Below are 25,166 nucleotides of genomic sequence, written 5' to 3'. Positions count from 1 at the left end.
ACATGTTTATGCATAAAGATATCATTGTAGTAGATAAATCTTCATACATAAACCATCGAATTAACTTTCCATGACTTCTCCAGAGATGAAGGACAGATTCAACCATGATGAAGACTAGCACTAAAGAGGAAAAAAAACACACGTGCGTGCGCCACACACACACACACACACACACACACACACACACACACACACACACACACAACTGGTTGGGCATTATATGTAAAAACAACAACAATAGTGTTTAAAGAATAAAGAACAAAATGTCAGAATATAACATTGAAGCTGCACGCCCTAGTAGCTTGTGAAGTATACTGAATGTGCATCATTCAATAATGAGATCAAAGAGTTGGAATATAGCAACAAAGCTGTGTGCCCTAAGTTGTGAAGTTTATTGAATATGCAGCATTATTTTTACCTGCTTGTGAATGCACAATGGTTATATTGACCCCATTGTTGATGCTTACCATATGGTGACCATGGGATCTAAAAAGTCTATTAAGAAAGTTAGGTGCTAGCCCATCCACCCACCAGAGATGCTTTTTACTTGGAAGTATTGGGGTTGAAATAAATTCAAGGTGGAATTATTTCCACACTATAATTTTTCCTTTAAGGCTTGGAAAGATAATGGCTTCATGTCATCTCTAAAGTGGTATTATTTTCTGTTGGCTCCTTGGTTTAGTCCCTGAGCATTGGAATTTGAAGGCTTTGAAGAGTCACCTTGCATTTCTTTCCAATGCAAACTTGGCGTCCACTTTGCTTCCCGTAATATTTGAAGCAATTCATTGAGCAGAATTGTGTTCCCTCTTGGAGATAAATGCATTCCATCCCTGCAATTGTTTTTGTCATACTCATCAAGATAATCTATAGTCTACTAGAAAGGTAACAAAATACTTTATGATAGGCATTATATGTCACATATAGCAACTGTTTTGACATTGTATGCAGTTCTCTAGTAGGCGCAAAGGGGCATGCAATGCCAACCAACCATATGAGTTTCTGTACATATGCATATTAAGATTTACTGTACATTTAAAAATGCGATTTTTAAAACCATGTATGCACGTGCACACAAAACACACATGTGCACTAACACATGCAACATATGCAACCCACGTCACATACCACACACACATACACGCTTAAAGCACGTGTGACTGTGCATAGAGAAAGAAAGAAAGATATATTAACATCTTCAAAAGATCCAAGAGAGTCTATGAGACCAAAACGGTAGAGTACAATGTATCCATGATGCATACTGAGCCATGGAAAAGAAAAACTGTGCGAAACTAGTTACCTAAGAAAAAGTATCCATGTAATGCTATACATGTGTGGTCATACAATGATACCATCCTCCTCCAGAATATTACGCAAAGCAGCCATAACATATCCCCTCTGAGATGGGAGCTCGCCATGTCGTCAAAGGAGATCTTGGATCTACAGCTGTGGGTTGGCGGGACGAGGCCTCTAAGATCTAGGGCATCTGGCTCTTAGAAGGGATCACGCATGCTCAGTAGTGACACTGTTACATCTTGACAAGCCTAGGGTTAGGACTAGCGATGGTGACAAACCCACGATAGGGTTAGGGCTTAGTAGGGGTGTGGGGCCTTGGAGGATTCAAAAGTGGGCTAAGGGTGCTAGCAAGATGAGGTCTAGATTGGCTAAAAGCTTATAATTAATAGCCTAGGGCTACTAATGGCTAATCCCCTGTGTGCCTATCCCCCCCCTTCGCCTTGTCGCAGCTGCACGCTACTCACCCTTGCCTCCATCACCTTTCGCATTGTCTCCCCTTCACCCTCCACCCATGGCTTTTCCGTGCCACCCATCATCGTGCCCTCTCCCGTCCCCCCTGCATGTGCCAGACTCCCCTTCGCTTCACCTCCCCCTGGTCACCCCTTCGCCACTGTGGCTGCAGTGCCACCTTTGTCACCCTCCCTCATCGCCTCTGCCCTTTGACTGCCAGTGCCTGCCTTCTCCCCTTTTGTCGTCGTGTTGCTGCCGCGCACGCCAATCGCCCTCGCTTGCTCCTGCCTTCTTCGCCATTTCTCTCCTTCACCCACTCCTCTCCTTTGCGCCCCCTGCCACTTCAAGCACCCCTCCTCTGCTTGTCCCTCCTTCCGCCCTAGCCTTCTCTTCCATCCATCGTCACCATCTTCTGAGCACAAGTATTGCACAAGTTTTCCTTTCGATAGGAGTCAGCTTCTCTTGTCCTTATTACTACTTCAGGAGGACTCCATGGCAACCATTCTATCATCCCCGCCTGCCACTTGCCATTCTTTCGAAGCAGACCTGTCTACATTTGCCTCCCACGAGGCCTCTTCCCTGGTTTGAAAGATCGTTGGGAGCTGCCACGCACACGACAAATTCAGGATTTTCTCCACACAACCTCATTGGCGAACCAGACAAAATCACCAATTGGGGCTTGGCTACTCTCATGTGGAGTTAGACTCACCCACAAAATGACAGTAGAGCCACATCACGATACAAGATGCTCACGCATTTTTCGCTAGATGGCATCCCATCTTGGACACTGCATCCAACCCCTTTGCAGGAGTTTCCGGCTTCCCAGTTACGGTCGACCTCCCCACCGGCCTCGGGAAGGAGTATCACCCTCTCCTCCACTCAATTGGATAGATGTTCGGGCAGGTACTGAAGTCCCCCAGACTGCCATCTCGGTGGTAGCCAGGGCAGCTATGATTCAAAGTTTGTGTAGCGTCTCTGGAGGCTTTCCCGCAGGTTATCGCACTTCCTAGCCTATACAAGGGCCCGCTGTTGCAGCGGGTTGAGTATTCAGGACGACTAATGTTTTGTGTGTAGGCAGATGGGGCACCTCGCTTGGGTCTGCCACGCTGCCAAGCCCACCAAGGATGCCCCCTGACCCTCCCCCATCTTCGCCTAAGCTCCCCCAGAGAAGGCAGAAGACGCGGGAGGCAGCTGGTCGGTGCAACTGCGAGATGCAGGGGAAGGATGCTCGTCAGTGGCAGATGGCGCACATCGGCCATGCAGGCGCCACCGCCTGCCCCAACAGGAGCACTGCCAGCCGGAGTATCAGGCAGGCAGTACCCACGAGGTTATCGTGGGTACTGCCAGCTAGAGTATCAGGCAGGCAGTACCCACGAGGTAATCGTTCCTACTGGTAACTGTTATGAGAATTTTATCTCCAGACCAGGAGGTGGGCTCAGAAAGTGTGCAGCACTTGGGTGGTTCTGGTTTCAAGTTCTTATAGCCTTAGGTTCCCGAGATTCCGATGCAGGTGGTACCCCCTTTCCGTCCACCCCCACAGGGTTCCCCTTACCCCCCCTCTTCAGCTCCTCATTTTCCCCAATCGTTTCCCGCCCCCAGTACCCACGAGGTAATCGTGCCTACTGGTAACTGTTATGAGAATTTTATCTCCAGACCAGGAGGTGGGCTCAGAAAGTGTGCAGCACTTGGGTGGTTCTGGTTTCAAGTTCTTCTAGCTTTAGGTTCCCGAGATTCCGATGCAGGTGGTACCCCCTTTCCGTCCACCCCCACAGAGTTCCCCTTACCCCCTCTCTTCAGCTCCTCATCCCCCCCCCCCCCCCCCCCCCCCCTTTCCCCTATGCCCACCGTTACCCCCTTCCCTCTAGCCTCCCCACACCAGTAGTCGAACTCAGCTCGCCATTTTTTTTTCCAGGAAAAAGATCCTTCAATTAGTTAAAGAAAAAACAGCCACAAAGCGCTAGATACAACCACAAAGGGTTACATACAAACTCGCCTCATTTAAGGGTGGGAATCAAATGATCATGAGGGGAAGAGACGCTTCTCCTCCGTCTGGCCGCTCTGTGAGGAGAAGGCTATCTCATACGGCGGGGAGGGGGGGGCGTGGGGGATAACCACACAGGTGGTCTGTAATGCCAAATGGGGTCACCTCCTCTATCTGTGAGGAAAGGGCTAGGCCTCCAAAGTTGCAAGAAAGCTTCCCGTTGCTTCCGCATGCGGTCTAAACCTCCCTGTAACTTCCCCCACTGACCGCGGAGGGTGTGAATGATATCAAGCCATATGCTCCTTATGGTCTCCGCCGGCGGAGTGTGGGTACGCTCGATGGCCTTGCTGCATCTAGCACGCCAAATGTGCCCAGCCTGGCGTGCACGGCGGCGGTGCTCGGCTCTGGTGGCCGTCTGGCGGCCCACCAACCGTCCGCCACTCGCCGTCCGCTGGGTCACCTGAAGTCGAGGCCTGGTGCTCTACTGCTTGAGGGTCTGCCTCTCTCTCTACCCCCTGGTGAGGGTCAGCATGAGAACCCGGGGGAGGAACCACCGGAGGCGATCTCCTGGATTGCCACCGAGGGCAAGCTCTAGCCAAATGACCCATCTGTTTGCAAATGAAGCATTGGCCTGGAAGGCCAGAATACTCGCTTCTCTATGGGGTCGCCTTGGAGCTAGGAATAGATATACAATGCGGTACAAACTCCGGCGAGGCTACACAGATGCGGAGGGATGGAACCCCCCGTTGCCCTTGCAAGGGCCGAGGCAACCGGGGGGGGGGGGGGGGGGGGGGGGGGGGGCTCCATCACTCTCCCGATGGCACCACCAATCACCAAGAGAAGAGGAAGGTACTCCTTCCTAAGGCCTGGGAAGCCCGCAACGCTAGCCAATTGGGTCAGATGCTGGATCAAAGTTGTGCTGCCACCATGCAAAGAAGACCTGTGATGTATGCAGTGCAAGGGGACTCAACTGCATGACTCGGTCCGATGCTGATGGCGAGTCGAACTCCACCTGGTAGTATCCGCGCCCCAGAGGGTGAATATCGGTGATCTTTGCAGGTTTGTCAATGAGGCTGGCTTGAAAAAGATCCCTAAGCTGTCCGCGCGCAAGGCGGCTACCAACAATTTTGCACACCAAGGTGAAAGCCTCAAGTGAGGCAACAGTTGTGGCAAGAACCTGTAGATCCGCTTCGGAGAAGATAATGCAAGCAACGGCAGCTTCAGTTTGGGATGACGGAGCGGCTGCCATGGAGTCCTCCTGAGGGTGAAGACCAGAATAGGCCGAAGCTTGCTGAATAAAGCTGAAAACCCTAGAAGCCAGAAAGCACCAATCTACATGGGAGGGGAGAGAGGAGGGGGACGGGGAAATGAAGAGGAGAATGGAAAGAGAAGAGGGGGGGGGGGTGGGGGGCTTTGAGAGAAAAGAAAACAAAAATTAAAAAAAGGAAAAATAAAAAATAAAAAAAAAAGAAAGAAAGGAAAAAAAGGAAAGGGGGGGGGGGGGTCGGGGGTCGGGGGTCCCCAAAGAAGAAGAGGGGGGAGCAGGGGGCGGGCAGGAAAGACGGGGGGCGAAAGGTGGACAAAGGGCAAAAAAGGGGGATTGTGCAGAGGCGGGCAGGCAGAGTAGCGAACGGAGGGGGGGGGTGAAGCAATGACAGGGGGGGGGGGAGGTTCACGATTTATTTTCAGCCTTGAGCCATTGATTGACTTGTTGCAACTCGGCTGTACCATTTGTCAGCAGAACATACACAGAGATATCTTGTCGGGCCACAACCATCAATTCTAGACCCAGGTGTAACGGGAGGCGGACGCGTGTATTGGAATCGTATAAATGTGAACAAGATTCTGAGCACTTAACACTTGAGCATTACAACCACAAAGCTGAAAATGACAGTACACCACATAAAGGGGCCGATGATAGGCTGACCCCCCCCCTTTAGGTTATATTACCAAAAGAGTCTGCAAAGTACAAGATTACGGGTGCCTGGGGATTCACCACCAGCCTGCACCTGATTCTTCCAAATACAACATGAATGAATACATTTCAAACAAGAGAATCTGTAGGTACATCCGCCCTACACACAGGTACATCCGCCCTGCACAAGCCTCTTCACAGGTACATCCGCCCTGCACAAGAGTTTCACAATCCTCACAGGTACTCCGCCCTGCACAAGATGTAAATGGATCTTTAGGCCCTGTTTCCACGCGAGAAACTGATCCAGAAACCTGTGTTCTCCGCGAGCAAGTGTCCCCAATGCTTGCCCTAAGCACCTGTTATACCAGGAATCCTTGAGACACATCCATGCTCACATATTCCATTGCTGTCCGGCCTGTTTTGTGCAATAACCAGTCCAAAACAGCAACTTTCTGTCGCGAGAAATCCACCTGTAAGGGGTCCTACAGCCCTGTGGAGGTCCCTAGAGCTGTCCTGTACTGTCCAAGTTGACTTTGGACACCTGTAACCAGCCCAAAACTCGCAATAACCAGAAAATACAGGTCTGAAATTTACCAACCAGCCCTTTAGAAGAGTGTGGGGATCATTATCCAAGCTTGTGTGAGTCCGGGAAGCAAGCAACCAGCCCTGTAGCAACTCCAAAAGCTTCAACCAGCTCTCCAATGTGTTGAGTTATGAATAAAACAGCCTAAATGGCCTCTTGAAGGAGGCGCCTTTCTTCAGTGCCACCTAAGGGGCTTGGTGGGTTCACAAACAGGCTGACAAGTGTCCCCATAAGGTGTCCAGGTAGGTGTCTAGCCCATAGTGCTCCATTTGTCCTGTTTGTATAAGTTTAGGTCCAACCAAATGGGAAATGGCCATAAGCTGTCCGGACTTCATTAATTTTGGTCCAACCAAATGCGAACGCATTATAAGTTGTCCGGCCACTTATTAATGAGTGTGGACCTGCAAACCAATAAACTTTAGTAGTAAATGAAATAAGCTGTAAATTGAGTGTGGACGCACTTACCACCTGCAAAACCCATAAGCCCACAGTTTTAGGCCCAAACAGGTGTGCACACACGCGTCCACAAGGTGCCCGGGCGTCCCCGGTCCCTCGGACTTCACAAGCCAAAATAACAAGCATTGTCCAGGCAGCAAGACAATGTCACACAAAGTAAAATAAAGTTATGGCATGCATCATTTATGCATTGTGCACATGTAAACTTGGAGAACCACCTATCATCATTCTTGTACTTGAAAATATTCCGCCTGCCATCATAACACACCATGTGTGCATGGCCGGAATCCACACGGGCACCGCCCGAAAGTCCACAAATGTCCTGCCATGTCCTTGGACTCATATGCATCCACTCATATGATCCATACACATGCCCAGGTATAATACATACATGCTTCCGCATGTTTCTAGGCCTGACACGCATCCGCATGTCCCTAGAATATAGGGATTTGTGACACAGGTGGGCCTCGTTTTCTTCCCTCACACTCCAACAAGGCAAATCTTTTCTGCATGGGAGAGTACTTCAACATGCTAGAGGACCTTCTTATGGACACACAGGGAGGAGGGTACTTCAACATGCTAGAGGATCTCCTTACGGACATACAGGGAGGAGGGTTGGACACTCTTTCGGGGGTTGAGTACTCCACCTGGGATGAGTTGATTCTCACCATGAGAGGACAAGATCCTTGGCACCTCATGGCCACCATGTGGTACATTACCTCTTGTTGGGCGTTCTCCCGGGCATGCCTTGGATAGGTGTGGAGAGGCTGATAACTTTCTTTGAGCAGGGGCAAACGGTTGTCCTGCAAGGGCCAAGATGGCTTGGAGGGTTATTATTTAGCCCCATCATCAAGGTGGGTTGGGCATCATTGATCCAGCTACTCAGAGCAGAGCCCTCTTGGGCAATCATTGATCGGATCTTGGCACGCACGCCAAGTAGACCACCGTGGACCTCCCGTGTGTGGTGGATCTTCACAAAGACCCGAACTCACGGCCTCAGCTCCTAGGACTACTTTGCTGCCAGTTTGATCAAAGCTTGGCACCACCTCAAGCTACCCCCGACCTTGGACAAGGAGACTTCAACAGCCCTTGATTTGGAACCCCCTCTTCAGGGTGCCTAATGGTCACTCCCTCAGCACTCACTCTCACATTTTGCATGGGGGCCCCTCGGCACTGGTCCCACTCAGTTGGGGGAGAGTGGGCCAACTTCAAGAGGCTCCCCCTAGAGACATAAGTCAGATGCCTCGCAGGGATCCAATGCGGGGATCAGATGATTTTATTTATTTATGTTTTTTCAACTAGCCTTTGGCCCAAGATCCTCCATAGTTACCAATTCTTTTATCTACCCCTAGGCGATGCCACCGAGGAAGCACCAAGGAGGGTTTTGAACCTAGGACCTCTTGGTCCTAGGCAAACACCTTCACCCCTTGAGCTATCACCTCATTGGCCCGCGATCAGACTAATACCCTTGTCATCGGGTGCAAATTCTTGGTTTTCATGATCATCAGTATAGCAGATAGACCCTCCTCCGACCAAGGTGGCCCGTGATACTTCCTAGTGCCTATGGCTCTCGAAGAGCCAACCATAGTAACAGGGGACGCCCGTCCCGGGTCTCAGGGATGGGGGAAAGCCATCCCAGCCTCCCTTTCACACGGGGATGCGTCCCTCTGCAGGGGGGACGTCCCATATGCCGTCCCTCACAAGGGGACGGCCGTCCCCTATCAGGGGACGTCTTAAATTTGTGGGACGGGGGTGTGTTTGGGGACGTGAAGAAATTTTTCGAAGGCTTTGCCTCTTAGGTTTTAAGTTTTAAGTTTTAATGTTTTAAAAAAAGCCTATCTAAAGGCTTATGTGCGAAGTTTGCTGAGTGATCTTTGATCTCCTCCATCTTTGTTGTGCACACTTGCTCTCTTCCATCTCTCCTCTGGAGTGTGCACAGTGCACAAGTTCTTGAGGCTTGAGCATGCCAAAGCTCCATCTAAGCTGCCATCAACCTTCCATGGCCTCTTCCTCGCGAGCACCAGCAGTCCGTGTTGGGGACAAGGGTTCAGGTTGGTCTTGGTAGGAAGAGGTGAATGCCCACAGACACGTCCCATCCCCGTCCCACCCCCCTGTCCCCGTTCCCTGCCTCCAGGCGTTCCCCATCCCCAAACCCTTCCCCGTCCCCATTCCCGTCCCCCGACCCATGTGACTATGGAGCCGACCTCTAACTTAGTCCAGGTGAGTGGGAGTGGCAGGACTGCTTCATCCTGGAGAGCCCAACCACACCCTTTTTTATTATTCGGTGAGGATGGGTCGCGGGTCCCAAATTTATGGGATTGATGGTACCCTGGTAGTAGTAGACCACTGGGCATCCCATAGCATCTCTCCCTGCTTCCTCAGAGATTTTTGGAGGCAGCTGTGGGACAGCTATCGGCCTAGAAATCCTTTGGCAGTTAGGCCACCGCGCCATCACTATCGGCACTTGGTTGATCATTGGAGAACGGTCGGGCACAGTGCATGCGATGCAGCCCACCCCATGGAGTCACACAATGGTACTTCCTCTGGGACTGTCCCAGAGCACAGCAACATGTTTGGTAGAGGATCCTTTGCCTTCACACATTGGTGTGCGGTCCACGCCATGTACTATTGCTTGGGGGGCAGTAGGTGAGAGGTTGGCCCAACTCTTTTCTACAAGGAGGAAGCAGGTGTGCAGGCCCTTCGACTCTCACTGCAGGATTGATACAGTTCACACTCTCGACAATTCTTCAAAGCCCTAGTCTCCGAGCAGCACCAGCCTGAAATGGGAAATGATCAGGCTGCATGGCATATTTGGCGGGCCCATTGTAGTGATGCCATCGAGGGTACCCTCACACCTCCAGCTGAATCCATCTACTCAATTTGGACCGACATCATTCATACCTTCCACGATCAATGGGGGAAGCTGAAGGGTGGGTCGGTCCTCGGATCACATATGTACACAACAAGGAACCTCCTGCGATACAGTTCCCACTCCCGACAATTCTTCAAAGCCCTAGTCTCCGAGCAGCACCAGCCCGAGATGGGAGATGATCAGGCTGCTATTGCATGGCATATTTGGCGGCCCATTGTAGCGAGCCCATCGAGGGTACTCTCTGTCAAATCCCCACCGGATCTCCTCGTAGAATGCTCCTGGTACAAGACTCAAAACCTACAACAAACAAACAAACAAGAAGGGGGTGCAGGCATGACTCACCTCCCAACCACGACAGCCGTGGGCAAGCCCACAAGACTTGGCTGTCCCCAACAAGCCACGAGCTGAGCTAACTGGATGGACGTACCGACCAATCTCTACCTCGTGACGTCCCATACTGCCATGAAGCTACCCTTGCGGGCCTCGAGACTACTGCCAGCCTCGGCTGCATAGAGCAGGTGCACGTCTGCGCACTAGATCCAAGCTCCTGACCATAGAGCTCTCACAAAGTCACGCGAGACTCTATATGACTAATGACTAACCTTGGCCACCCTTTTATAGACTCTTGGCCGGTCATCGGGCGTCCACACTTGGGCGCCCGTCCGTCCATACTTGGGTGTCCGCCCGTTAGTCTACCCCTAACTCAGCTCGCCAATCTTTCTGCCTAGCTCCAAGCTTCCCCAAACCTCGAATCTAGTCTTGTGTGCGTGTAGCACACGGTAGATACACACTGTGCACATGACATACTCCCCTTCCTCTAAGAGCTCACTCTTGAGCTCACTAAAAAGCCAGGGTAATCTCTCTGAAGAGTAGTCAATGTCTCCCATGTAGCGTCCTCCTCAACACGATCCTTGAACTTGATCTTGTATTTCGTGATAAGCGTATTACGCAATCTTCTTTCACGAAATCCAAGAATCTTTTCAGGTTCGTGTGGAACAAATGTCATGTCCTCGACATCTATGATTTCTTGAGGAGTAACTAACTGGTCTGTTCCACCACCCAGTAGTTCCTTAAGTCTACTGACATGAAATACAGGATGAACTTTCACATGAGCACGCAAATCCAATTCATATGCGACTAAACCAATCCATCGTGTAATACGAAATGGTTCGTTCCTTCAGAGAACTCTCTGGGTGAACGATGTCTATTAGAATAAAATCTGTCTCCGTCTTGAGCACTTCTAATAGATTCCTTCGCAACTTGTAACATTTCTTGCATATCTTGCAAAAAATTACGTGTTGCATCATGCTGAAGTCCTGAGAATCCCACTGTAACAGGTGATCTAGGTTGAAACCCATACATAAGCATGAAAGGACTAAAACCTGTACTCGTATGCTTAGTACTGTTATATGCAAATTCTAACATAGGAAGATAATCCTCCCATGAACTCTGTCTTTTGGATACATATGCTCGAAGCATATCCTCCAAAATCTGATTCACTCTTTCAGTCTGGCCATTAGATTGAGGATAATCTGAGAAACTCAAATTCAAAGTTGTTTTCAACTTCTCAAAAACCAAAAATCACTCGTAAAAGAGTCCCTACCACTGACTATGTCCTGCGGTAACCCGTACAGTCTAAACAATTGCTCGATAAACTGTCGTGCTAATTGCGTAGCTGTAATGGTCTTCCGGGTCAGTAAAAATCTAGCCATTTTTGTCAAGCGATCTACCACAACCCAAATAGAATCGTAGCCTTGATGTGTTCTTGGCAATCCGGTAATAAAATCCATGGAAATACTTATCCATTTATTACCTGGGATTTGCAAAGGATGCAACAACCCAGCCTGTCTAAAGCGTTCAGCTTTATTTGCTTGACAAACTTGACACTTGAGAACATAATCTTCTACATATCCTTCCATCTTTGGCCAATAGAAAGTGTGTTTCACTAACGATAATATCCTGTGTACCCCAGGGTGTCCAACAGAAGGGGTGTCGTGACACTCTTTAAGAATCTTGGACCGAATGTCCGAGATCTGTGGTACACAAATTTTGTCATTACGAAATAACTATCAGTCCTGCAAAGCCCTCTCAATGACTGAAATAAGTCAATAGAAATCTCGGTGAACGACAAAGTATTCACCTCTCTAATTCGACTAAGCGCATTTGCAACACTATTCATGGACCCTTTTCGATAACGAATCTCAAAATCAAAATCTTGCATTAACTCAGCCCAACGAGCTTTCCTTCCTCTCAAATCATCCGCATCACACACATACTTGATTGACTGACTGATGATCAGTCAATACCACAAACTTGGAGCCATATAAATAATGTCTCCAAACCTTGAGAGCGTGAATCACAGCATAAAGCTCCTTCTCAAGGGTTGGCCAACGAGATTGAGTGTCGTCTAGCTTTTTACTTTCAAAAGCAACAGGTCTACCATCTTGAAATAGAGTAGCCCCGATGGCATAGTCACTGGCATCAGTTTCAAGAACATAAGGCCGACTAGGATCGAGTAATGCTAAGATAGGTGCTTCCTTGACGTTATCTTTCAAAAGTCTGAAGGCATATCCAGATCGTTATTCCAAGTGATAGGTTGATTTGACTTACGTCCACGACCTTTCAACAAGTCGGTCATCGGTAGTGTGAGAGCTCAGAGTACTCCCGCATAGATTTCTGAAGAAAGACAACAAAATCGAGAAAAGAACGAAGTTGTTTCACTGTTCGCGGTATAGGCCAGTCCAGAACCTTCTGAACTCGGTCATAGTCAATGCTCAATCCATCTCTAGTGATCTTGTGTCCCAAGTAAATGATGTCTGTCATGAAAAACTCACATTTACTTAATTTAGCATATAGTCGATTAGACTATCTTAAAATAGATAAGACAATCGTAAGGTGTCTAAGGTGATCCTCAAGAGTACGACTATATATCAAAATATCATACAGGAACACAACCACAAATTTCCCCAAATGTTCACCAAAAAGATCGTTCATCATTTGCTAGAAAGTGGCTGGAGCATTGGTTAACCCAAAAGGTAATATGAGAAACTCGTAATGGCAAAACCTAGTCCGAAAGACGGTTCGTTCGACATGCCTTTCATGAATACGTATCTGATGATAGCCAGTACGTAAATCTATCTTCGTGAAATATTTCGCTCCTGCTAACCGGTCAATCAGGTCATCTGATCTAGGGAGAGAATATCGGTTCTTAATTGTCAACTTGTTCAATCTCTTGTAATCTATAGACATTCTCCAGGTGTTGTCCTTCTTTCTCCTAAGCAACACAGGTGCACCCCAAGGTGATTTACTTGGACGGATCTCTCCCATCCTCAAATAATCTTCGAGTTGTTTAGCCAACTCATCTTCCTCAGCTTGGCTCATCCTGTAAGGTGGAATACTAACAGGATGAGCACCAGGGATCAGGTCAATACGATGATCTACTGCCCTTTCAAGTGGTAAGCCCGATGGCGGTTCCTTAGGAAATACATCTTGAAATAAATCAAGTATCTTCTGTAATTCTTTGCTTTCAAATACACTTAATTCATTGACATCCATAGAAGGTATGAGAAATGAAGAAAGTGGAATCAATACATAATGGAAAGCAGTATACAAAGAAGAATCCATTATATTTTTAAAATCAACTGTATTTACAAGAGATCCCTGAGAGGGATGTATACAATCACCTAAGATACTATACTGGGTGTTCCTATCATGGTTAGTTAGTACGAAAGGTACAGTACGATAAAATACGGTACTAATTGGTACCTTAAAATTTTGAGGTACGGTACGATATTAGTACGTTTTTTTTTTAAAAATACTTCCTAAACTTAAAAATTGTAGACAAGAAGTTACAAAATAGTAGAACCATGAACATAATGTCATCATGCCATTAGAGTACAAAATTGCTACAAAAGGATAGGCCAAAAACTCATGGCATGGGCGACCGCCAACATGCGTACATACATGATATTACATACTATAATACATCATCGATGGGCTAGAAGGAGATAGATGCCCAATGCCTAGAGAGCTATAACATATCAAAAGTCTACATCATCACCAACATCTGCATGATCATCAACATGATCACTACTAGAGTGTCCATCAAGAGAGTTCTCTGAAGAGGACTCTTCGAAGGTGGACGAGACACTCTGGGGATCATTCTCGCTAAGTAGGTTGCCATCATCATCAAACAAGGGCTCTCTAGGCAGTGGGGTATCATCATGAGGGGGCAATGGAATATCATCATGAAGGCGGGGATTGGAGCTCGAGGATCCCCGCCTTACATATGTGCGAAGGCGGAGGCTTATGAACTCCAACTGCTCGGGCCCCCGTCCATGCTGACTCCTGGTGCTGCGAGTATCTGCTGCCACAAGCTCACTATAGAGCTCCATGAAGATTGCCTCGTCCTCCTCATCAGGCAATATGATCGCTTGCCTAATATGGCAATGGCAAGTGCACACGCTGACAAACAGCTCCCTATAGGCTGCAAATGGCGATGAATGGCTCTCTAGAAGACTGAAATTGCTCCACGCAACAGCAGCAACAACAACAACAACAACAACGACGACGACAAAAAATAAAAAAAAAATAAAAAAAAATAAAAAAAATCGTACGGTATCGTACGAATCCGTACGGTACCGTACCGTACAGCAAGTACGTACGATTTCAGTCGTACGACGTACGGAACTAAGCCTGGTTCCTATGTTGAAAAGAAAAAATATGACTAGACCAATCTATCTGGACTTAAAGAGTCTTAATCCACTTAATCCCTAATAACAAGTCTACATGTTCTAGGTGCATAATATACCATTCCAGAGTATCTTTGTAGTCCTGAATCCGGATTGGTAGCATCTCCACCTTTCGATCCCATACTTGCCGACCCGCAGGTAGGCGTACCTCATAGGTATGATCGCTGGGTGTCGTATCAAGACCCAATTTCTGCACAAGTTTATAGTTAACAAAGTTGTGTGAGCTGCCAGGGTCTAGAAGAATGTGGACTCTATGGCCATTTACTTCTCCATAAACTCGGAGAAGATCATTCAAGCCAAAAATTTTAGAGTTGAACAAACAATCAGAACATGAACTAGGGCGAGAAAGTACAGTAACTGACGTACCTGTCAAAGACAACTGGTTAGCTGCCTTTGGCTTGGGTCCTGCGTTGGTCTTTGCACCCTTTTGCTTCGGGCACTCGTTACGCATGTGTCTTTTTTCTTCGCAGATGAAACAACGTCCCTCCTTCTTGAGCTTCAAAGCTTTAAGGAGACGTTTCTTCTTCGCTGGTGTCGAACTTGAATTCTTCGAAGATTAGTCCGAAGACTTTCCTTCAGTCAAGTTAGCCATTGGCGCGGAGAACTTTCTTTTGTGCTTGTTCCCCTGGTCGGTAATGTGTTTAGACTTGGAAGAGACCATTGTATCATCATAGATACGAGCGGAATCAATGGCCTCGTCCAAAGTTTTGCATTTGTTATTTTTAACCTGTAAACGGTATGAGTCGGGTGAACCGGCTACGAAGAACCCCAAAAGAGTTGTGGGATCCATCTTCGTAGCTTTCATCTGTAAGTCCCTAAATTTCTGGAGATAGACCTCATAAGTGAGGTGCTGCGAGGTCATGGTCAAAGCTGTAAACCGGGCAACAACATCATAATCATCCTCTTTCTTGAGGAATTCTTTCTTGAAGACGTCTTCGAATTGTGTCCAAGTCGTTGGCTTAGGGTTGAGTTCCTTCCACCAAAGCAAAGCTTTGCCTGAGAGGAAACCTACTGCTAGCTGGATCCTTTTTCCCATCGTCATATGGATGGAGCTGAAAATGGACTTGCCACTTATGTAGCCAAGTGTCCACTATCTCCTTGGTACGCTGCTTTTGCTCCCCCCGAACTATTCCGGAGTAATGTTGGGACCTAAAGCAGAGGCCAAGGTATCCATACCCGAAAGAGTAGATAGGGTAGTGGTCAACAAAGAGATGGAGTTCTGCAAAGTCTGCATCTACGCGGCGATTTGTGCTTGACGTTCCAAAGAAGAAGCTTCGAGAGCAACTTTAAACTCTTAGAAATCTGATTTTGACACATAATCGTCGAAAAGATCGGCATCGGTATCTTCCGTAGCCGGCAGGCCTTCACGTTCAATAAGGGGCTCCAACTCGGATTCTTGGGTCGACATCTTGAAGAGGGCAAGGGGAGAGAAAATTCGATCTTGCATAAGAAAAGTGCTAGAGAACTTTAGAGATTGAGAGCTTGAAAACTTAAGAGATGTGTGGCAAGAAGCCTGCTTAAGGAGAATATATAGGCTTCCCCAAAAGCAATCTTGAGCTTTTGCTTTTGTGTTTATATATATATATATATATATATATATATATATATATATATATATATATATATATATATTCTATTGTCTTTAAAAAAACACCTTTAAGCATTAAGTAGATTTTTTAAACCTTTTACTAAGGTTTAGGAAAAAAAACGAAAGCAAGAGAAAAAAAAAAACTCCTTGCTACGTTGCTTTTCGCTAAATCCATCGCCGCCTTCCTGCCACCGTGCGCTGCATGTTTGCTCACGTGTATGAGCCCAGCTGCAACATGCACTATACACATGCATGGAGCGTCGCCTGCCTGCCTGCCTACGTACCCCACGTCGACTGCCCACGTGTGCCGCCTTCAGCGTGTCTGGCACGAAGAGAACCTATCGACTGCCCATGTACGCCTGCGTCCGCCTGGCTGGCGCTCCCGCCTACGCACTTGTCTTGCACACGATTGTGTGCCTTGTGTACCCGTGCGTATACTTGGCCGCCTGCACATCATAGGTGCGCCTATGCCAGCCTGCGCACCAGCGCCTGTACACGTGCGCCGGATCATGCTTAACAGCCTGCCAGCGACTATATAAGAGTATCCGCCCTGGCTGCGCATACAAGAGCTAAACAACACAGCCGGCGACCCCCCCTCTCTCTCTCTCTCTCTCTCTCTCTCTTACAAAAATAGCCGACATGCTTTTTTCTCTCTCTCTCTTCAAACTGATCAAACAGTTGCACAAACACAGCCCTTCTTCTTGCTAAGCAAACTAACCCTACTAGACCACCATCTCCATCACCACGGGCTCCTACGATGAAAAAGCAACATACTAATCTGAAAAAACAGTAGTATGCATAGAAAAAACAGCAAGCTTCTCGAGCTTATACCTTTTCTTCGACCTCATCTTCTCTACCTACCGACTTGCTCGTTCACGAGGCATGCTCTGATACCACTGTCAAATCCCCACCGGATCTCCTCGTAGAACGCTCCTAGTACAAGACTCAAAACCTGCAAAACAAACAAACAAACAAGAAGGGGGTGCAGGCATGACTCACCTCCCAACCACGACAGCCACGGGCAAGCCCACAAGACTTGGCTGTCCCCACCGAGCCACGAGCTGAGCTAACTAGATGGACGTACCGACCAATCTCTACCTCGTGACGTCCCATACCGCCACGAAGCTACCCTTGCGGGCCTCGAGACTGCTGCCGGCCTTGGCAGCATAGAGCAGGTGCACGTCTGCACTAGATCCAGGCTCCTGACCATAGAGCTCTCACAAAGTCACGCGAGACTCTATATGACTAATGACTAACCTTGGCCACTCTTTTATAGACTCTTGGCTGGTCATCGGGCGTCCACACTTGGGCGCTCGCCCGTCCATACTTGGGTGCCCACCCATTAGTCTATCCCTAACTCAGCTCGCCAATCTGCCTGCCTAGCTCCAAGCTTCCCCAAACCTCGAAGCTAGTCTTGTGTGCGTGTAGCACATGGTAGATACACACTGTGACACTCTCACCCCTCTAGCTGAGTCCATTGCTCAATTTGGGCTGACATCCTCCACAGACAATGGGGGAAGCTGGAGTGCACATGACACTCTCACTCCTCTAGCTGAGTCCATTGCTCAATTTGGACTGACATCCTCCACAGTCAATGGGGGAAGCTGGAGGGTGGGTCGGATCACATGTGTACATGGTGAGGGACTTTCCTGCAACGCACAGATCCCTTTCTCACTAATCGGGCCGGCGAGATTACTTGGCATTATAGGCCACCGGTTTGGCTCTTTCACCCACCCCCCACCCCCTTTGCATGAGGAAGTTTCCCTTCGAGAGCGCCCAATGGTGGAGGAAAACACCCCTTCCATGTTTGTATTTTGCCTTCTTTGAGGGTGCTGAGCATGTACATCTAGACCTCAGGAGGCTTCCCCACACCCGCCTCACAACGCGCCTGGTATTGCAAATGGTGTGAAGTCGGCATTTTTGAATGGCCATCTCAAGGAGGAGATTATGTAGCATAGCCACCCAGGTTTGAGATACCTGGTGTGCAGACTCTAGAAAGCATTGTACCGACTAAAATAGGCCCCTTAGGCATGGTACCAATAGACAGATGCTTGCTTTGTAAGTATTGGTCTTTCCAACATCCCGTCGGATGCAAATTTGTATATTTTCTCTGAGTAGGGTAGATACATGATCATTGTTCTATATGTAGATGACCTCATTATGATAGGAAACCATGAAGAGAAGATCGAGTAGACACAAGAGATGTTGAGTTCAGAGCTTGAAATGGCAAACCTTGGGCTTTTGCATTTCTATTTGGGGATTGAGGTTTGGCAAGAGTTAGATGGAATCTTCATTTCTCAGCAAAAGTATGCAGGAGAAATTTTGAAGGCATTTGGCATGGCTGAGTGCAAGTCAACAGTTTCTCCCATAGGTTGACGTGAAGCTTTTCTATGGAAGATGCTTCTCCGCTTGTGGATGAAGGAGTACAAGAAGTTAGTGGGGAGTTTGATCTTTGTGTGCAATACACAATGTGATATCAACTTTGCAATTGGTATCTTTAGCAGGTTCTCAAATTAGTCCCGAGAGAATCATTGGAAAGTAAGGGTGTGGGTGTTAAAGTGCATCAAAGGTACCATAGAGTATGACATCACTTACAAATTGAGTATATTGGGCAGGGGATTGTGATAGTAGAAAGTATGTTTCTAGTTATTGTTTTCTTATTGGGTATGGAATTTCATCCTGGATCAGCAAGAAGAAGGCTATAGTGGCACCTTCTTCTACAAAGACAGAGACTGAGTGCAAGACAGCATGCTTTGTTTCATGTGAAGCAGTCTAGTTGAGAAGGATCTTGGGAGACATGGGTGTTGATCAAAAGGGAGCGACGAAGTTGTTCTGTGAAATCAAAGTTACCTGGCTATTTTTGGCCCTTGCTTTATGTATAAGCTTTTAGCCATTTTCTTTTCCTGAGAATAAGGTCCTATTATTAAAAAAATAGCAGCCCGACTGTGTGGTTGCCCCCCCCCGCCCCCTTCTTTATATGAGATATAACCTTCTCCTCCCAGAGTGGCCAGCCGGGGGAGAAGAGCATCGTTTCCCTTTATAATTCTTTGATTCTCGCTTCCCTCTATGGAGCTGAGTTTATACTTAGCCATTATGGCTGTTTTGGAGGCCTTCTATCAAATGGATTTTCACTGCTATCAGCTATCAGCTATCAACCACCTCGTTCGGCTTTTCTCCGTGTTTGGCATTCCCTCAGATGATGCCTCATCATAGTCACAAAAAAACGTGTTTCGTCCAAACGAAACCTCTGAAATGTTTCATGGCAAAACATTTCTACGAAACCTGTGAAACTTCTGCCTGGTTAGGTTTCGCCCAAATTTTAGGTTTCGGTTTTTTTTTTTTTTTTGGTTGGTTTTTTTAAAATTTTCTTTTATATCCTCCTCATCACTTTGCAACTCCTCTCCTCCTTTCTCTAAAAAACCTCAAAACCTCAAATTTCAAGTTTCGTTTTTTGTTGTTTTTTTTTTTTTGGGGGGGGGGGGGGGTTTTGTTGTTGTTTTGCTTCCATCTCCTCCTCTTCACCTTCCATCTCCTCTCTTCCTTCTTGTCTCCTCTTCCATCCTCCGTTGTCTTCTCTTCTTCTCCTCTTCTTCTCCTTCCTTCCAATCTTCTTCTTCCACTTCTTCTCCTTTCTTTTTTTCACCTGCTCCCCTTTTCTCTTCTTCTCCTCCTACCATGTCTTCTTCTCCTCTCCTTCCTTCCCCTCTTCTCCTCCCTCCCTCCTCCCACTTCCTCTCCTTTACCTTCTTATTCTCCTACCACCTCCCTTTCATCACGATTCACAATACACATGTATTTCTATCTATATACATATTACATATGCATACACATACACACACACACACATACACATACATGTACATGTACATGTGTGAAACCTCCGGTTTTTTTAGTGATGGACGAAACCTTTCCAAAAAAACTTCACCACCTAGAAACGTTTCTTGTGACTATGTGCCTCATTCACCCAGAGCCAACTCTTACAGAGGAGATTGAGTGACAGCCTATCCTATGGAATCCCCACATCAGAGACCCTTCTGGGCACATGATTGGTGAGTGATCTTACATCTCTTGGGCTCGCTGGGATGCAGGTCCTGCTCGCTCACTATAAGGACTTGGAGGTTTGCATTTAGTGACATATCCAACCCTGATCTTGCCCAGCTCATTGGAGGTGGTCTCACTTCCATGCATGCTCGACGGACCGAGATTGATGAGGCTATTCATTTACAGTGGCTGTTCAGATTGGATCATCACTTTGGGGAGGATTCCGAGCCCTTTTGGCAGGCCTAGTTCTCACCGACAAGAGTTCCTCTCATGGTTACCAAAGGAGTTGCTGGTTATGGCACCTCTTACTTCCGAGTGGGTGACAAAGGCCAGTTACATAGGATTGATCCTCCTTCAGTCTCAGAGATTGATACTCTAAGATGGCAGCGGATTAGGGTGGTTGCCTCTCGCGGCAAGGGGTGGTTTATTGACCCTGTGTTGATTGATTCCAGTTTATGTGAGTACAGACTGTGGCTGTGGGAGAACCGACCTTTAGCAAACTTAGATTGGGATCCAGGTGAGTCGTTTTGGCCTCCATTACGTCAAGGCCAAGATCCGGTTACCTTCTTTCAGTACACTACCAAGATTGAGCATTGTGCATTGCTCAGATAGTCCACACACACCCCTTCTAGAGCCCCTCATTGGCATGCAGAGGGGATTTCTCCAGGACTTTCTTGGAGAGATTTTGGAGGCAGATTTGGGATTCGTGGAGACCACATAGGACGACTTACTTTATGTGGATGCTCGCACATGCTGGCCTACCGGTGGGCAGTTGGTTAGTGCAGATGGGCATTCCTGGCACATGCTCAATTTGCTCAGATGGGATCCTGGAGACTCCTCATCATTGTCTTTGGTCCTGCCAGTCCTCTCAGATGTTTCTCGGCTTCTCCGACAGATTTCTCCGCACCTGGGGTGCATTTTGCTAGTTGCAGCCAAATTTGGTAGGCTGACATCTTGGATACGAGGCTGCTCCAAATGATTTAGTTTTCCACATCGAGCATGGGATCTTTACTCACATGCATTTTTTTGATATCCCTCGTCATGTTCTGCATTCTCAAGAATCATCGAATAGCTCAGAGACCTTTAATATCATAGGCACAATTACTGGCTGGTGCATTTGGAGGGCCAGATATCGCCACACTCTTGGAGGAGAATCTTCTCCCACTCATCAAATTTTGGCAGATATTTGGTCCAACACCATTCACACACTTCGTGGTGAATCGGACTATTTGATGACACTCTCTCCTCTCGGTCTAGTGAGTTGTGGAGAGAACATTTCTTGGAGACTTGGAGTCATCACCAGATTTTCTTCCACTTGAAGGGTGGCACCCCACGGTGGAAGTACATTCCTCCACAGTGGTTTACATCCCACATCTCTTATCTTTTTTTTTTTTTCGTGAAATGGTGTTTTATATTATATGTAAAAATATACATCAGCCACATGGCTCACACAGAACCTATGGCCCCAAAAAAACCCCCACAAAAGATCCTCTAAAGGATCATGACCATGCAAACCTGTACACTAATAAGAAAGCCTCCTAGCCAAATAAGCATCCTAGATAAAAGCATCAAAGATTAGCTCCCGGCCTCTTAATCCTGGTCTGTTGCTGGGCACCTAAACCCAAAGGGCGACGAGCATATGTATGTAAGGGCCCCTGATGAGTACACAAAGGCCCTCGCCAAACAGCATCAGAGAAATCCCCCCCGCGGGGCAACAAATCGTGTCTTTTTACCACGTACTTCCACCCATGGCTGCTCAACCTCATTCTGAGCATCCACATGTACATCCATGTGCTGGGCATCATGTAAAGGAGCATCATGCTCATCTTCCACGGGCAACTGCCCATCAACGATATCCTTGGTAGCAACAACTTGTTCTTTCTTAGGACATTCGGAGACAAAGTGGCCCATCTCACCACATTTGAAACAGTGGCCAGCAAATGTATCCCACCTCAATTCATACATTAAAGGTTGCAGCCCAGCCATATTGACACGCAAATGTGTCGGCCTAGGTCTCCCGGTATCCCACAACATGCATAGACGATTTCAGTTTCTAGATGTCATTCGAGGCACCACCAAGACATCACCGATACCTCGCATGAGACCTGGTAAAACACACCAAAACATTGGTGGGAATTGTTTCACTTCAACCCAAACTGGGCAAGCCTGGCGCAACATATCTTGGTACTCTGCCATAGGCTTCCACGGAACCACATGAACCAACTGCCCATCCAAAAAGAGTGGCACCTGCTCCAAGACTGCCCTACGGGCTTCCGAAGTGCGAAAAAGTATTTCATAAAAGCCTCTCGGACCATCATAAATCTCCTCAAGTGCCTCAAGCGACACCAAGCGGCCCAACCATGCTCTAAGACGAGGCAACAACGGAATACGTCCAGTAAAGAAGAAGATAGCAGCACGATCATGAAAATCTGCTAGCTGTTGTAGCAACAAAGGAGTCTCCATGCATACATTAGCCACACCACCATTATCTACTGTAGCCATTTGCACGCTATTTGCCTTCACATATTCTTGCAGAAGCTCACCAGTGATCTGCAGCAAACGTGCAAACTCCGGAGAAGGTAACTGAGAACTTTCCTCTGCATTCTCTCCAACATTCACCGGACTTGCATCAACATCAAGCCTTTGACGTTTTTGTTGCTCCAAGGCATCTCAAGCATAACCCACATCCTTCTCGATCATCTCCTCAATAAGATCCATGTTAAGGCTATTGGCAGCCATGCCACCAACAGCAGCAGCCGGGTCATCCAAATCCATGTACAAAAGCAAAGAAAACCCGTTCTCTCAAACCCTAATTCAGCACCTGAAAACCCTAATTCAGCACCTACGAACCCTAATTCAGCAGCTGCAAACCCTAAATCAGTAGCCCCTTAACTTGCAAACCCTAGAATATCTAAAACAACAGCTATGTTGCAGACGAAACCCTAAAACAGCAGTTCTGTTGCAGACAAAACCCTAAATCAGCAGCTCTGTTGCAGACGAAACCCTAAAACAGCAGCTCTGTTTGCAGACGAAACCCGTATCTGTTGATGGCGACTATCTGCTGGGGGTGACGACTGCCTGCTGATGGCGACTATCTGCTAAGGGCAACAACTGCATACACACACGCTTCGCTGCTGAGGACGAGCTCTCTCTCTCTCTCTCTCTCTCTCTCTCTCTCTCTCTCTCTCTCTCTCTCTCTTCCCACATCTCTTATCTCTCTCCCTGAGATTTTGTATAGGTTTTGTTTTTTTGGCATAAATTTGTACCTTTTGGTGCTTTAGCACGTGTTTGTATGAGTATGAGATTTTGTCGTAATATAATCAGCCCTATTTTACTTGGAAAAAAAAAAGGTTAATGATATGCCATTTCTGTTTCCTAGTTTCAAGCTATTTCCATTGAAAAGACATTATCTATTTCAGTTGCATGCAACTATGATTCTCGGTCGGACCAGGAGATGCCAGCTCCCCCTCCTTCACCTCCCCCACACCCATCCCCTCCCACCGCCTCGCTTCCACCATCGCCTCCTCCCGCCCCCGCTCCGGTCTCGGCAGCGGCTCCCTCTCCTCCTCCCTCGCCTCCCCCTCCTCCCCCTCCGCCCGCCTCGCCTTCCCGGGAGGTCCTGGCAGCTCCCTCACCTGCAGTCCGGAGGGCGCTGAGCACTGACCTCGCTCGAGCATCACAGAGGAGACCTATGCCGATTAGGGCCTCACGGATTTCATCTATCCGCAGTCGGCTGAGTCGCCTCGGCATTCGACAGCGCTCGGCGGCGTTTGATTATACCTTCACACGGCTTTTTGGAGCAGAGGGCCCCCATGAGCCAGCACCCATCCGAGTGCATGTAGTGATACCTCCGGCCCGCGGAGAGGAGGCACTAGACTCAGCGGTGGCCTTCTCGTTCCCTCTATGTGGACCTTGTGACCGGGAGTGGACTCTAGAGCTCGCTCTCAGCACGTTGAAGACTCAGGCAGTTGAGTTTTCTCATCACATGAGCGATTTGGAGGTTACAGATGTGCTAGGCCGACTTTGGGAGTTGGCTCATTTTGTCTTGGATCCCGGGGGTGTGGATACATCCGGGATTCGGCATTTGGTCGTGCGCATAGTTGCAGATTTGGCACGCGACCCAGGATATGTGAGTATTCACGAGGTTACTATGTCAGAGCAGGAGGCAGTCGCCATGGGTCACAGCCACTGGCGCCTGATCCGGGATTCTTGCAGTACACCGGGTGGGCAGACTCGCAGCCGTTCGGATGGGGACTACTCTCCATCCAAGCCGCTTGCGAAGGCTCGCCGTACGGCTGAGACAGCATCCACCTCAGTAGGACATCCATGAGGATCATCTCATGGAATGTACAGGGCCTTGGCGGAGCACACTTTATACGCTATCGAGGCTGCTTGAGGCAGGAGCTACAGAGATGCCTGGTTGGTGGCAGCATTGACATTCTGATGATGCAGGAGCACCACTTGGGTGAGAGCAGGATCCGGAGATATGGTTCGGTGATGCCTGGTAGATGGGACACTTTCTGGTCTGCAGGGTTTGGTCCTTTGGGTGGACAGGGAGGAGTATGCATGGTTATTGCAGATGCATGGCGGCAGGCCATTGTGGATCGAGGGATCATTGTGCCTGGTAGAGCACAGTATGTCATTCTGAGGATGCATGATGAGCTATTGGGTGTGCTCAACATCTATGCGCCCAATCATGCTAGTGCCAGAGCAGAGTTCTGGACTCAGGTTACGGATGCATTGCCAGAGGCCGCACATTGGTGTGTTGGGGGAGACTTCAACATGCTTGAGGACCCGGCAGATAGGGTGGGAGGCAGTCATGTTACAGTGCACGGCACGGAGCTTGCAGCTTGGGACCGGTTTTGTATGACACTGAGGATCACTGATGCATGGCAGCATGGGGCTTTCTCCCGGTCTCAGGACAGTCTTAGTTTCTCTCGGTCGGATCGCCGGCAGGGAGGGACTAATCTATCTCGGATTGATCGCTTTTATGTGGGCGATTGGTTGGGGGAGCGAGGGGGCTCCGTCGGCATTCTTGCTGGCACCTCATTTTCAGATCATGCGCCAGTTATACTGACTTTGGAGGAGGGGACACGGGAGCCCAGCTTGCAGTTGAGGATCCCAGAGAGGGTACTTGCAGACCCCAGTCTCGCTGAGGACATTGAGAGGATCTGGCATGATAGTCAGTGCTCTGACCAGGATGCAGCGGGCCAGTGTGCCCAGGGACTCATTGATC

The 25,166-nt window shown here is 48.2% G+C and overlaps 1 protein-coding gene across 3 annotated transcripts in view; it reads right to left on the bottom strand.

The window, feature by feature from the left end:
* Positions 1–257: 257 nt before the first annotated feature.
* LOC147603449 (GDSL esterase/lipase WDL1-like) overlaps positions 258–25,166 on the bottom strand; it is a 42,645-nt gene continuing 17,736 nt past the window's right edge. For 2 of the 3 annotated variants that reach the window (XM_086796669.1, XM_086796672.1), the window contains exon 6: positions 258–830. In XM_086796669.1, coding sequence (XP_086652795.1) covers positions 656–830 — 175 coding nt within the window. In that variant the 3' untranslated portion in view covers positions 258–655. Of the gene's footprint in view, positions 831–14,328; positions 14,492–25,166 lie in introns of those variants that run through there. The other variant, XM_086796671.1, reaches the window with a different exon arrangement.

The sequence above is a fragment of the Cibotium barometz genome, chromosome 64, assembly GCF_041138505.1.
Source record: "Cibotium barometz isolate CiBa-2024 chromosome 64, ASM4113850v1, whole genome shotgun sequence".
In the NCBI taxonomy this organism is placed as follows: Eukaryota; Viridiplantae; Streptophyta; class Polypodiopsida; order Cyatheales; family Cibotiaceae; genus Cibotium; species Cibotium barometz.
The sequence above is the reverse complement of the archived record's forward strand: the minus strand, read 5'-3'. Positions and strand labels throughout refer to the sequence as shown.